This window comes from Capra hircus, chromosome 13, assembly GCF_001704415.2.
Source record: "Capra hircus breed San Clemente chromosome 13, ASM170441v1, whole genome shotgun sequence".
NCBI classification, from domain to species: Eukaryota; Metazoa; Chordata; class Mammalia; order Artiodactyla; family Bovidae; genus Capra; species Capra hircus.
This window is the reverse complement of record NC_030820.1, coordinates 81,530,755-81,543,833: the sequence shown is the minus strand read 5'-3', so window position 1 is coordinate 81,543,833 and position 13,079 is coordinate 81,530,755. Positions and strand designations below refer to the sequence as shown.

The 13,079-nt window shown below is 44.4% G+C and overlaps 1 protein-coding gene across 2 annotated transcripts in view; it reads right to left on the bottom strand.

Annotated features, from left to right (window-relative positions):
- Positions 1 to 13,079, bottom strand: part of DOK5 (docking protein 5) — a 147,976-nt gene that overhangs the window by 68,029 nt on the left and 66,868 nt on the right. Inside the window, exon 2 of one of the 2 annotated variants that reach the window (XM_018058056.1) lies at positions 12,661 to 12,768. The exons of the other annotated variant lie outside the window; for it this stretch is intronic. Within the exon in view, the coding sequence (XP_017913545.1) occupies positions 12,661 to 12,768 (108 nt within the window). The remainder of the gene's footprint in view (positions 1 to 12,660; positions 12,769 to 13,079) is intronic. 2 annotated transcript variants of the gene reach the window in all.

Below are 13,079 nucleotides of genomic sequence, written 5' to 3'. Positions count from 1 at the left end.
CCTAAGAGAAATGGATTTCTTCCCAGTAGCTGGAAGAAATGAAAAGCTGCATGCTGAAGTCTCCACCCAGCTCCTGCTTATCTAGTGGACAGTTCTTTGGAATATTCCTCCAAATATTGCCCTGTAGACACCACCTGCTGTGATGCTGCGTGCGTGCATGCTAAGCCACTTGAGTCGTCTCCAACTCTTTGTGACCCCAAGGACCTACCAGGCTCCTCTGTCCATGGGATTCTCCAGGCAAGAATACTGGAGTGCGTTGCCGTGCCCTCCTCCAGGGGACCTTCCCGACCCAAGGATCGAACCCGCGTCTTTCAGGTCTCCTGCGCCGGCAGGTAGGTTCTTCACCACTAGCACCTGAGAAGCCCAGCGTGGTGCTAGAGGGCCTTATATGGAAGAGACGCCACTCTGCTGAAACACAGGCAGTCACTCTTTGCTCGTTCCCTTTTCTGAGAAGCCCAACTGAGCTCCTCTCGCTTTTGTGGTCTTTTCAGCAGTCCCATCAAACAAGAGCACCTGGGTTTAGTCTTCCTTTGCTTGGAAACACTCTTCCTCTCGAGGAGGAAGTCTCAACCTGCCCCATCATCAGTGACTCAGACATCACCTCATCCAGGTGACGCTTTTGAGAACTGCAAACAGGGGGACCTCCCTGGCGGTCCAGTGGTTAAGACTGTGCGCCTCCAATGCAGGAGGCGCAGCCTGGCTCTCCGGTCAGGAAACTAAGATCCCACGTGCTGACAGGCCAGTAAAATAAAGTAAAATAAAAACAGAAGCGCGACACTCTCAGGTTACATGCCGACCTCTTGGCCCAGCGTTCATTCTTGCTTAGCGCTGATCAGTCACACCAGCACCCTATATATTTCACTTACACGTTTTATGTTAAGCAGAAGCAGGGTGCCGCCTGCTCTATTCTCTGCTCTGTCTCCAGCACCAAGCTCAGTGCCTCACACGTGTAAACCCTCAACAAGAGCACGGTAAATGAAAGCCCCCCTCCCCACCCATCTTCATCATAAAGGAAAGGAGACTGTGAATTTGAGCAAACTCCAGGAGACAGTGGAGGACAGGGAAGCCTGGCGTCCATGGGGTCACAAATAGTCACATACAACTTAGCGGCTGAACAAGAACAGGGGACCGAAGCCGGACCCCCTGCTTTGGGAGCGCAGTCTCAGCCACAGGGCCGCCAGGGAAGGGAGGGGGTCCCCCACGCAGGCAGAGCCTTGATTATATGCCGGATTTGGGGCTCCAAGCCCTCCATATTGATTATGTTGCTTGATTTTTCACATTTCTGACCAACTGTGACATTCCTGCTGTACACAGAATGGGACTATCAGAGGGGAATTTGTTCACTCAGCTTGCAAACAGCAGAGCTGGGATTCAAACGTGGATAATCTGACATGGCACTTCAGTAAACCACCAAATGCCACCAGATGACTCCAGAAAGAAATCAGCCAGGCCATCGTTCCCAAGGGGGCACTGTCATCCTGAAGAGGGTTGACAAGGGTGAGCAAGGGTTTATGAGGCAAAGAAAGGAGAGAGGAATCTCCAGACCAAAGCTTCCCCACACGATCTCGAAACTGCAGCAGGACAGGAGTAAGGGGAAAGGTGGTGTGAGGACCGCGGCCGTGACAGGAAGACAACGTGCGAAGCGAGAGCAGCTGGGCTGGGGCTAAAAGGCACGGTGAGCAGCCGGCAAGAGTCACTGTGCGTCATAAGTCCGCAGAGCGCAGACAGGAGGTTTTACGGAGGACACGGGGGGTCGCATCTGCACGCTGCAGGCCAGCGGTTCTCCATCCAGGGGAGAGCTTAAGGTCTTGCCCTCGCCTCCTCCTTTCCAGGGAAAAGACTTCACAAAGTCCGGGGTTACTTTTGGTTGCCAAAACTGGGGGGTGCTCCCGGCACCTAGGGGGTGGAAGTCAGGAAATGCTGCTAAACATCCTGCAAAGAACAGGCCGGCTCCACACCAAAAATGTTAACAGCACAGAGGGTGGAAAAACCCCGTTAGAGAGAAAGTGGAGAACGGACACGGTGATGCATCACGCAGCTAGAGCGTGCTGTTCACACGCAACTGATGAGGATGGCGTCCTCGGGAGCTGAGCAGCGCGCCACTGGCTGGGCCATACACGTGGCCTCAACCGTGGGGAAGGGTGGGAACGTGACCAGCGGGTGGAAACAAGGCCCAGAGAGGCCAGGAGACAGCCAGGCAGTAAGCAGTTATGGCTTACCCTAGCTTAGGGTGGGCGGGATGGAAAACAGGGAGCGCTAAAGAGCTACTTAATTCCTCCGCAGTTCTTGTTTGCTAACTCTCTGAGCATCAAAAACCCAGCACTGTGACTTCCTCAAAGGCAAGAGCGATATTCAGCACACCCCTAAATCTCTGATAAATCTTTAAGTATGCCATCCAGTTAGGAATTCCAAAAAAAAAGAACTGGCAAATTAATTTGGCTGTTTAAAGCCATATTCCAGATGTCTTATTCGTCATAAATGATAGTATTCATTGAAATAAATGTTTAACAGCCAGCAATTAACAAAGCGACCATATTTAAAAGTCTGACTTGCTGCTGATATACGTTTGCATTAACAACTTGGAAAACAATGACAAATTACACAATTCAATTTTCCAAATGGGTTATTTTGTAACTAGACAGAGAAACTGCTGAAATTTCTTCTGGTGTTTCAAGGGAGGATTAATACAATCGGATTTTTTAAAAGTACACTCCCTTGAGGAGCTGGTATATTCCTGTCAGAATTGTGCAATTAGTCAGCGTTGTGTGGGAATAGTAAATACGTTGCTGGTGTGCGGCAAAGTCAAAAGCCATTTAGGAAAACAAGGATTTGATTTCCAAGTTTTCCCCTTCTTTTGCTGATGGTAATTTACAGATGATGATTTATTTATGTTTACAGAGAGAAATGGAGACTGCTACCTAAAAGGCAATTTTTCTGCCTTGCTTTTGTAAGCTGTATCCTAATTATTTTTTCCCTTGCGGCACTGAATGAATTCAGTGAGCAATTCACTTTGTATATGCAAATTGCAAAGCTCTGCAGAAGCTTCAAATCATTTCATTCTAAAAAAAATAAATAAAGCCATTATCCTACGGAAAATGAAAAGGCATAAATCCCTTTAACTTCTGTAGGTTGCCTTTGAAAATAAGTCACGTAAAAGCAATACATTTCTGGTTCTATAATGTCTCCTCAAGTACAGGATTCGAAACAATCCATTACATGATTATTATTGTTATTACATTATTATCAGCTGAACTTTTCAGAGCGCTCTAAGAAGCTCTAATAAATATTCCCATTAAAATCTTCCTAAGGACTTCTTATAATGTGTTCCAAACATTTTAAGTGTTTCGTATTGTCTTTCCTAAAAAAAAAAGTACCAATCGTTTTAAAGCAGTGCCGCTATGCAAGGACAGATAAATTAAATAAGGAGACACATTCCCAGTTCTAATCAAAAGTTGTCAGCATAAAACGTTTCTATCCACTAATCTTCCCTCAGGACCTGGAACACAGCAGTTTAAACAAACATTTTACAAAAGATTCCTTAAGAAAGAACCATCCTAGACAGTTAAATCCCAGCCCCAAGAGATGGTTTCATTCTTTCCAAATATATACACATGCCCTTGGTCACTTAAAATAAACTGGACTAGCGCCTGTCTGAGGTATAAATTTGGACTGTCTGCCCTGAAGAGTGGAGCTTTATTTGTACATGTGAAATAACTGAAATAATCTCTCCATATCATCTTTCTTAAAAATAAAAAGCCCCATACACACCAAAGGGTACTTACCCGGAAAAGTCTGCATCTGAAATTTACAGAGAGAATGGAGTCTGGGGTGAGGGACACGTTCCTAAACTGTCGTGGATGTGGGATTTTGGATAATCTATCTAGAGACATTTGGCAGTGGTTACAAAAATGTTAAAGGTACAGGACATCTATCAGCTGACCATCCCACGTCCAGGAGATTTCCTCTCAGGAAGACTTGCATGGGCGCATAAAGATACAAGCACAAGTTTGTTGCCATAGTAGAATTTAAATTTACAAGATATTAGAAATTATTCTGCCCATCAATTTGGGTATTTTTCAACAGGTTGTGGTGTTTCAATATTAAAGATCTGTTAAATTAAAGATCTGGATCTGTTAAATTAATGAGGTGTAGCCACTAATTATTGACTTAGAATGGTAGTCAAAGCATGAGAGAAAGGGCATAACTATTGTGGCCATTTGTCATGTCTCATAAATGCAAATATTCTGAATGTGAAGCAAGTCACTACTAGCAGTTACCTAAGGACTGACTACAGGCTCCTCAAAATGTCCTGGGGAATCTGTAACTATGGTCTCCTTAAACACAATACGCATAATATGCAATGAATTACTGAATTTTTGCTTTAAAAATGTGATCTATATATGTGCGCGAATTTGTTTCTATCTGTATACAGAGGAAAAAAACGGTCTGAAAAGTACACATTAATCCATCAGTGTTTTTTCCGAAGGACAGGGACTAGGGTCCACAATAGTATTTTTTTTTTTTTCATTTTACTCCATGCACTTCAGAATTGTTTACATTTGTTACAAGAAACGTACGATATTTACAATTTTAAAAAATAATGTGATAAGAAAAAAAAGAAATCTGCAGAACGTTGTAAAATGAGGTAGATGGATCATCACCCTTTGGTCAACAATATCCTGTACTTTCTCCCACACCCAAAAACCATTTGACTCATTTTTTACTGACTTAAGAAAACCCATCCTTCTCTGTCTGACATCACCGACAGAGGGCTTCTGTGTGTACCTGGATTATAGTCAAGTGTTTCCACAGAAACACAAATGTGAAATCACATAGATAAGTCCTTGGAATTCAAGTTTTTAAGAAATTCATGTGAGAAATACATATAATTGGGGCGAGCAAGGGCGTTTACATTCAATGAAATTTGTCCCTAAGTTTGTTTTTGCCTCGTTCCTTTTCCTTGCGTGCACACGTACATTTCTTAAGAACAGGACTAAGGCAAGCAAACTAACAGATCAGTGCCAGACTACACAGGTGACATTCTGATAAGCCCTCAAAACTTGAGGCTTTTTTCCAAAATACAAGGACCACTAATCAGTCCAAATGATTACTCAAATAATTGGGGGACAGGAAAATAAAAATTAAACCAGATGACTGTCTTACTGATCACAGGCCAAAGATGGCAAGTTTACACAAGAATTTAATGCAAAAGGGCTTTGAGTTTAATCCAAATTAAATGAAATAATCACATAGAAACTTAAGCAAACACGTACAGGATACAGAGGCTGAATGCTACCAAATGACGACAACAGACGTTTAAAATTCAAATTAATGGAATGACCGTGTTCAGGAACTGAAAGACCTGAGATAGAAAAGACGTCAAGCTCTCCCACAATTTGATTCATAGGCTTAACATAATTATTCAGAATTCTAACATGGGTTTTATAAGAACAGACAAATCTAAGTTTTATGGAGAAGCACTAACATAACTAAAACAACCTTTAAAGAAAGAGTAGCTGCAAGCGTGCATTTCTACCCAGTATTATTAGTATATATTTACAGTAATCAAGAGAACGTGATGCAGAGCTCAACCAAAAAAACAGAAAACCCAGAAATACACCTGTGCTGATACCCAAACGGTTCTTGGCAAAGGTACAAAAGCAGATCGGTGGGAAAAGAACAGTTTTTTGTTTCGTTTTGTTTTTTTACAACAAAGAGCACTGGAATAATCGGACAACCATAGGTAAAAAGGAATGAAACTCGAGCTACGTCTCACATCTTTTACAAAAATTAAACTCAAAATGAATCATGAACTTAAATTTATAACTTAAATTATATACTATAAATTATAAAGAATTTATACTATATTATATAGTATAATTATGTAGTATAATATACTATATTATATATTAAATAATATATACTAAGTAATTTATGCTGTAAATTTTATTTTAGTATATAAATTATACTAAATAGATACTAATAGTAACTTAAAATTATAAAATTTTAGAAAAAGAAAATGTTCAGGATCCAAGGCTAAGCAAAGAATCCTTAGACTTGACACAAAAAGCATAATTCATGTAAGTAAAAATTCAAACAGTGGATTGCATGAGAATGAAAACTTTTGTTCTGCAAAAGATCCTGTTTAGAGGATGAAAAGATAAGCTATGGAAAGGGAGAAAATATTTGCAACCACATATCTGACAAAGGACTGGAATCTATACTAAAAAAATACTCAAAACTCACTCATTGAAAAAGTTACTAAAAATTGGTAAAAATACATAAAGAGATATTTCATAGAAAAAGACGCACAGACAGCAATTAAAGAGCAGGAAAACGTATTCAATGTCATCAGACATGAGGGAATGCAAATTAAAACTGCCGTGAGGAACGACTACGGAACGGCTAAAGTAAACAGTGACGCCACCCAATGCCGATGAAGACGCGGAACACTGGATGGGTGGGTCGCTGCTGGTGGGAGTGTAAAATCCACAGCTGCCGGTAAGGGAGGTTCGCAACGTCCTGCAGAACTAAACACACAGCCACCATATGATCCAGCAGTTGTACTCTTGGGAGCTTATTCCAGAAAAATAAAAACTTTATCCATAATGATAAAAAACTAGAACCAACCAAGATGTTCTTCAGTGGGGAACATAACCACCTGTAGTAATCCATACTGGGAACACTGGTTAGTGATAGACAGGAGGGGACTATTAAGACACATACCGCAGCAACCTGGAGAATCTCACCCGGATTGCGTTGTTCACAGGAGCACTATTTACAACGGCTGAGACATGGAGCAGCCCAAGCACCCTTCCCAACTGGGTGAGAAAACGTGGTTTATGCACAGAGGAGTGTTCCTCAGCCATGAGCAAGAGTTTCACTCTTTCAGTTGCAGCAATGTGGATGAACCTCTGAGAGCTCAGCTGGTAAAGAATCCACCTGCAAGGTGGGAGACCTGGGTTTGATCCCTGGGATGGGAAGATTCCCTGGAGAAGGGAAAAGCTACCCACTCCAGTATTCTGGCCTGGAGAATTCCATGGACTGTATAGTCGACCGGGTTGCAAAGAGTTGGACACGACTGACTGACTTTCACTCACTAGAGAATATCACGCTTAATGAATTGTCAGAGAAAGACAAATACTGTATGATATCACTTATATGTGGAATCTAAAAAATAATACAAATGAATGTTTATGCAAAATAGAAACAGACTCACAGATGTAGAAAACAAACTTGGGGTTACCGAAGGGGCGAAGCCAGTAGGGAGGGACAAATTAGGGCTCTGGGATTAACAGGTACAAACTACCAACACTACGTATAAAATAGATCAGCAAGAAGAGTATAGCAGTACCCCACAATAGAGGAGAATCCACAGCAGTGCTGAAGCGCTTTTCGGATTCCACACGTAGGTAAGGTGGTCTGATGCTTGTCTGCCTCCGTCTGACTTCACGTAGGACGACAGTCTCTAGGCCCATCCATGTCACAGCACTGGTGTTATCCATTCTGTTTTATGGCTGAGTGATCTCACTGAGTGTATACACCGAATCTTCACTGTCCTCGCGTCCATCAGTGGACACTCAGGTTGCCTCCACGTCCTGGCTATTCCATCAGCAAACAGTGCTGCCGTGAACACGGGGGCGCATGCATCTTTCCAAAGTATATTTTCCTCGGGGTATGAGCCCAGGAGGGAGACTGCTGGACCAAATGGGCGCTCTCTTCTTAGTTTTAACAAGCAGCCATACTGTTCCCCACAGTGGCTGTGCCAGCTTACATTCCCACCAGCCGTGCAGGAAGGTTCCCTCCTCTCCACACCCCTCCAGCATCTACTGTTTCTAGATTTTTTGATGATGGCCATTCTGACGTGTGTGAAGTGCTAACTCATTGTTGATTTTATTTGCATTTCTCGATAATTAGTGACGCTGGTCACCTTTTCATACGCTTTCCCGCCCTCTGCGTGTCTTCTTTGGAGAGAGATCTATTTGGATCTTCTGCCCACTCTCTGATGGGGCTGTCTGTATTTTCTGATAGTGAGCTGCATGAGCTGCTTGTGTGTTTAAAAATTGGAGATTAAACCCCGTCGGTCGCTTTGTTTGCAAATATTTTTCCCCATTCTGTGGGCTGTCTTTTCATTTTGTTATGGTTGTCTTTGCTGCGCAAAAGCTTTTATGGTTAATTAGGTCCCATTTGTTGACTTTTGTTTTTATTTTCATTATTCTAGGAGGTGGGTCAAAAAAGATCTTGCTGGGATTTATGTCAGAGAGTGTTCTGCCTTTGTTTTCCTCTAAGAGTTTTATTAAAAACAGAAACAGAGCGACAGGCGTAGAAAATAAACTTCGTTACCAAGGGGGGGAGGGGGGGTAAACTGAGAGACCGGGGCTGACACGCACGCGCACTACAGTTACATACAAACCATGACCGCGAGAACCCTCTGCACAGCGCGGGGAGCTCCGCTCAGGGCTCTCTAACGCTCTGTACCGGAACACAGCCTAAGAAAGAGTGGGTATGTGCATTCGCATAAGTGATCCGCTTTGCTGGTGGACAGAGAGCCTGGCAGGCTACAGAGTCCACGGGGTCACAGGGTTGGACATGACTCAGTGACTGAACCATGACTGACCATCACATCTGAAACGAACAGAACGCTCTAAGTCAACACCCTCCAATAAACGCCGCTGCTGCTGTTCCCTCGCTAGTCGTGTCCCACTCTTTGCGACCCCCATGCTGCAGTCCATAATTAATAAGTTAATTTGCCTATAATTAATTAATAAAAATAATTGAAAAATACTGAATAAATATGCAATAAGTATTGCATACTCCCTACACTTCGATAAATAAATAAGGTCAGGTTAATTAACAGAAGAAAAAAGAGAAAAAAGAAAGCAAGCTTCCCAAACCCAGGGCCAGCATACTATTTGCCTTGGTCTCAAAAACAACAGTTGACCATCATTCTATTTAGATTTCCTCCCAGTTGTTATTCACACCAAAAAAGTAAAGTATGCACAGAAACGCTCAACCCCTTCTGCTTCCTGTGGGCCACTTGGCATTTGCTGGGTGAGAACAATAAACCAGTATTTAACGGGAAGGTCAGGAACTAAATTTAAAGTCGCTGGAGCCCCACATTTAAACTTAGTGATGCATGTCAATTATTTCTCAATAAAACTGGAAAGAAAGAAAAAATAAAGTCACTGGAGTCTTAATATTGCTACAATTACAGTTAATGAAATTCACAGCCGTTTCTGACAGCTCTGGGGCTCGAGGGGCACGTCAGGAAAGAGGTAAAGACTTGAGCATAATGCTTCTGTCTGGGCACTAGTCACATATTTACTTTCCAGTTTTTCTGTGAGAGCACCTTTAGTTACCCTGCCAGTGGGCAGAGCACCAAGTTTTAAAATTCTACGGTCAATTTCCTTTTTAAAAAGCTGAAAAGAATCACATATGCAAAACTGGTGTGGTTATCTGCCCCCCATAATAGTCTCTTTAAAAGTGAAACTAAAGCAGCACTTCGTCCCCGCAGATGCGAGAGGTTTCCTACAGGAGCGATGGTGTCTGAGCCACAGCATCTCTGCGCTGATCGAGCAGCGTAACATACAGCGCTTCACTTCTTGCGGAAACTGCGTTTATTTGTATTCAAATAAACTCTGAAATCCGGTCACGGTGAGCTACTTATCACCTTAGTATTTTTATTATCAAGATTCATAAATTACACAGCATTTGGATAAAAAATGCACATCTCAGAGTTACTCCAGCTTTTTATATGCCCCCAAGAGCATCAGATCTGAAAGAGTGAGGAGGGTGAATCGGCTACAGGAACTCATCAAGGGCTTGGAGGCTTAATGGAGATAATTCTTCCGTTCTGATGCTTTGAACTTTAGTTAATGACTATTATAGATGAAAGAGACGGTGGCTTACCACATTCCCCAAAGATAAGCACATTAAATTCCGCAGCCAGCAGGTAGGGGTTTGGGAAACAGGGCGAGTTTGCCCTCAAACTCCCCTGGCTTGTTTCCCATGCACGAGAATCTTCCCAGTGCACTCTGGTTCTACACTTGTGTCTGTTCTCAGAAACGTTCCCAGTCCTGGCTTTCTCTGCTCCCAGCGCCACGCATTTCCTCCAATCAGAATGCTTATTCCTAGTTCCAGATGCCTCAGGACTCTCTGATGAGTTAAATGAAAGAGGGACACAGACGCCCACATCTATCCCCTGTCCTCTATCGGTAACACTCGCAACTTTTCAAGCGAGAGTTTTAAGGGCAGCTTCCCTGGCGGTCAAGCGGCTAAGACTCTGCTCTCCCAGCGCAGGGGGCCGGGATTCAGTCCCTGTTCAGGACTAGAGCCCACAGGCCACAGCTAAAGATCCCGCGTGCTACAAGCAAGACACGACAAAATAAAAACAAAACAAATAAAAATAAAGGTCTTTCATATTTTTAAAAAAAAGTTTAAAAAGTGTCTGCTACGTTAGGCCCTGGTAAGGAGTAGAAGCAGATGTACCCCAAAATCTCTGCCCTTGGGAACCTTGTGCTTTGGTGGTATTGTAGTAAAGACAATAAGAAATAACTGAGCAATATGTACGCAGTATGAGAAGGGCCATAGCAGAAGCAGAGGGCGCGGGAGGGTGTCCAAGGACTGCCTTTTAAATAAGGAGGGCAGGGAGGGGCTCACTTAGCGGAGCAACTTTAACAGTGACGACAACAAAGGAAGGATACGATCACGTGGACATTGCAAGGAGAGCCTTCCAAGCAGGGGGAAGGGAAATTCAGAAGAGGGGATGTGCCTGGCTGTCTACGGAGAGTGCAGAGCCCAGGGTACCTGTCGCAGGGCCAAGTGGGGCTTGGGGAAACTGCGCCCACGAAGTTAAACAGGTAGCAGGAAGTCACACGTGTGACGGGTGGACCATTATACCAACCTGACTGAGCGTTCTGAGCCAGAGAGCCATGATGCGATATGAGTGTCTCAGACTCCAGAGGGCTGGGAGTTAGGCAGCGAGGTGGCTTGGACCACAGTGGTCTGTTGTTGTTTACCACTCAGCCCTGTCTGACTCTTTGTGACCCCATGGCCCGCCAGGCTCCTCTGTCCATGGGGATTTCCAGGCAAGAGCACGGAGCCGGTTGCCATTTCCTCCTCCAGATCTCAAGCCAGGGATCAAACCTGCCTCCCCCGCAAGTCTCCTGCATTGCAGGCGGATTCCTCACTGAGGCACCTGGGAAGCCCTGGACCACAGTGGTGAAAGTGAAAGTTAAGTCGTGTCCGACTGTCTGCGACCCCATGGACTGTAGCCCGCCAGGCTCCTCCGTCCATGGGATTCTCCAGGCAGGAATACCGGAGTGGGTTGCCATTTCCTTCGCCAGGGGATCTTCCCCACCCAGGGACTGAACCCAGGTCTCCAGCACTGCAGGCAGACGCTCTGACCTCTGAGCCAGCAGGGAAGCCCACAGTGGTAGACGATCCTATTTACAGAGCAGAAACAGAGATACGGACGTAGAGGACAAGCGGATGGATACCACGGCGGGCGGGATGGATACCACGGCGGGCGGGATGGATACCACGGCGGGCGGGATGGATACCACGGCGGGAGGGCGCAGGTGGGATGGACTGGGGCGTTGGGACTGACACACACAGACTACTGAGAATTTGAACGGAACAGGCCCTAAGGAGAACCTACTGTACATCGCAAGAAACCCGAGCTCTGCGGGCCCTAAATGGGGAGGGATCCAGAACAAGGGGACACGCGCGTGCACGCAGCTGGTTCCCTTTGTGCACCGTAGAAACTAGCGCACCATAGAGTAAAGTGAAGGTGCAGTCGCTCAGTCCTGTCGGACTCTCTGCGACCCCGTGGACTGCAGCCCCCAGGCTCCTCCGTCCATGGGATTCCCCAGGCAAGAATAATGGAGTGGGGTTCCTCTCCCTTCTCCAGGGGATCTTCCCAACCCAGGGATGGAACCTGGGTCTCCCACATTGCGGGCAGAAGCTTTACCCTCTGAGCCACCAGGGAAGATTCGATACTCCAATAAAAATTTTTTAAAAAGATACGCCAATAAAAATTTTTAAAAAGTGGAGTCATAATAGCTGAAAACTGGAAGAAAGCTAAGTGTCTATCAACAATAAAACGGGAGGCTTCCCTGGTGGGCCCGTGGTTAGGAATCCACCTTGCAATGCAAGGGACACTGGCGTGATCCCTGGTAGGGGAAGCTCCCACGTGGACAGAGCAGCTAAGCCAGTAGGCCACAAGGACCTGAGACACCGCTCCAGAGCCTGCCAGCCGCAACTACGGAGCCCAAGGGCCCAACTACTGAAACCCAGAGGCCACGCTCCACAAGAAGAGGAGCCGCAGTAATGATAGGCTCACACAGGGCAACGGAGAGGAGCCCCGCTCACAACCAGAGAGAGCCTGCATGCAGCAACAGACACCCACCAGAGCCAAAAGACATAATAAATAAACAGACCTTAAAAAACAATAAAATGAATAAGCTACAAAAGACACAAATAACCACCACCAAACAGGAAAACACTGAGCAAGCAGATACTACTTTAGAGAAGTTACGTCCTTGGAAACAGTGATTTTTGTAACGTGGTTAAAAAAGCAAGACAAGTTTTCAGACTCAAAGAACGTGAGTTCTCTAGTTATGAACAGATGTCTGGAAAGCTACAATAATTGAGTCTTACCTTATGATAACACCTAAAATAGGCGGCACGTTCATCAGAAAATTTCTCCAGTCTTTTTGGACCTTTGCTGGACGCTTTCTTGAATACTAACCAACATCGTTGATAAATCTGGAAGTGAATACAAAGACAGCACTCAGCACCACAGCTGACTCAGATATTACTGGCATTTGCATTTAAATGTTTTTTTTATGTTTTCACCTATAAAATATTCATAAAGCATAAACGTGATGTTGCTTTGGGAAAACAAAATTTTAAAACCCCAAACTGTTTTCACAATGGGTGTATTATGCCATTCTGAAAAATCACTGGAATCAAAAGGAAATAAGTATTTAGAGGCACATATCTTCATTCTTTGACAACATTTCAGAAAAAGTCCCAGAGATAAAAATCCCAAATCAGCACAAACAAGACGAGCTTTT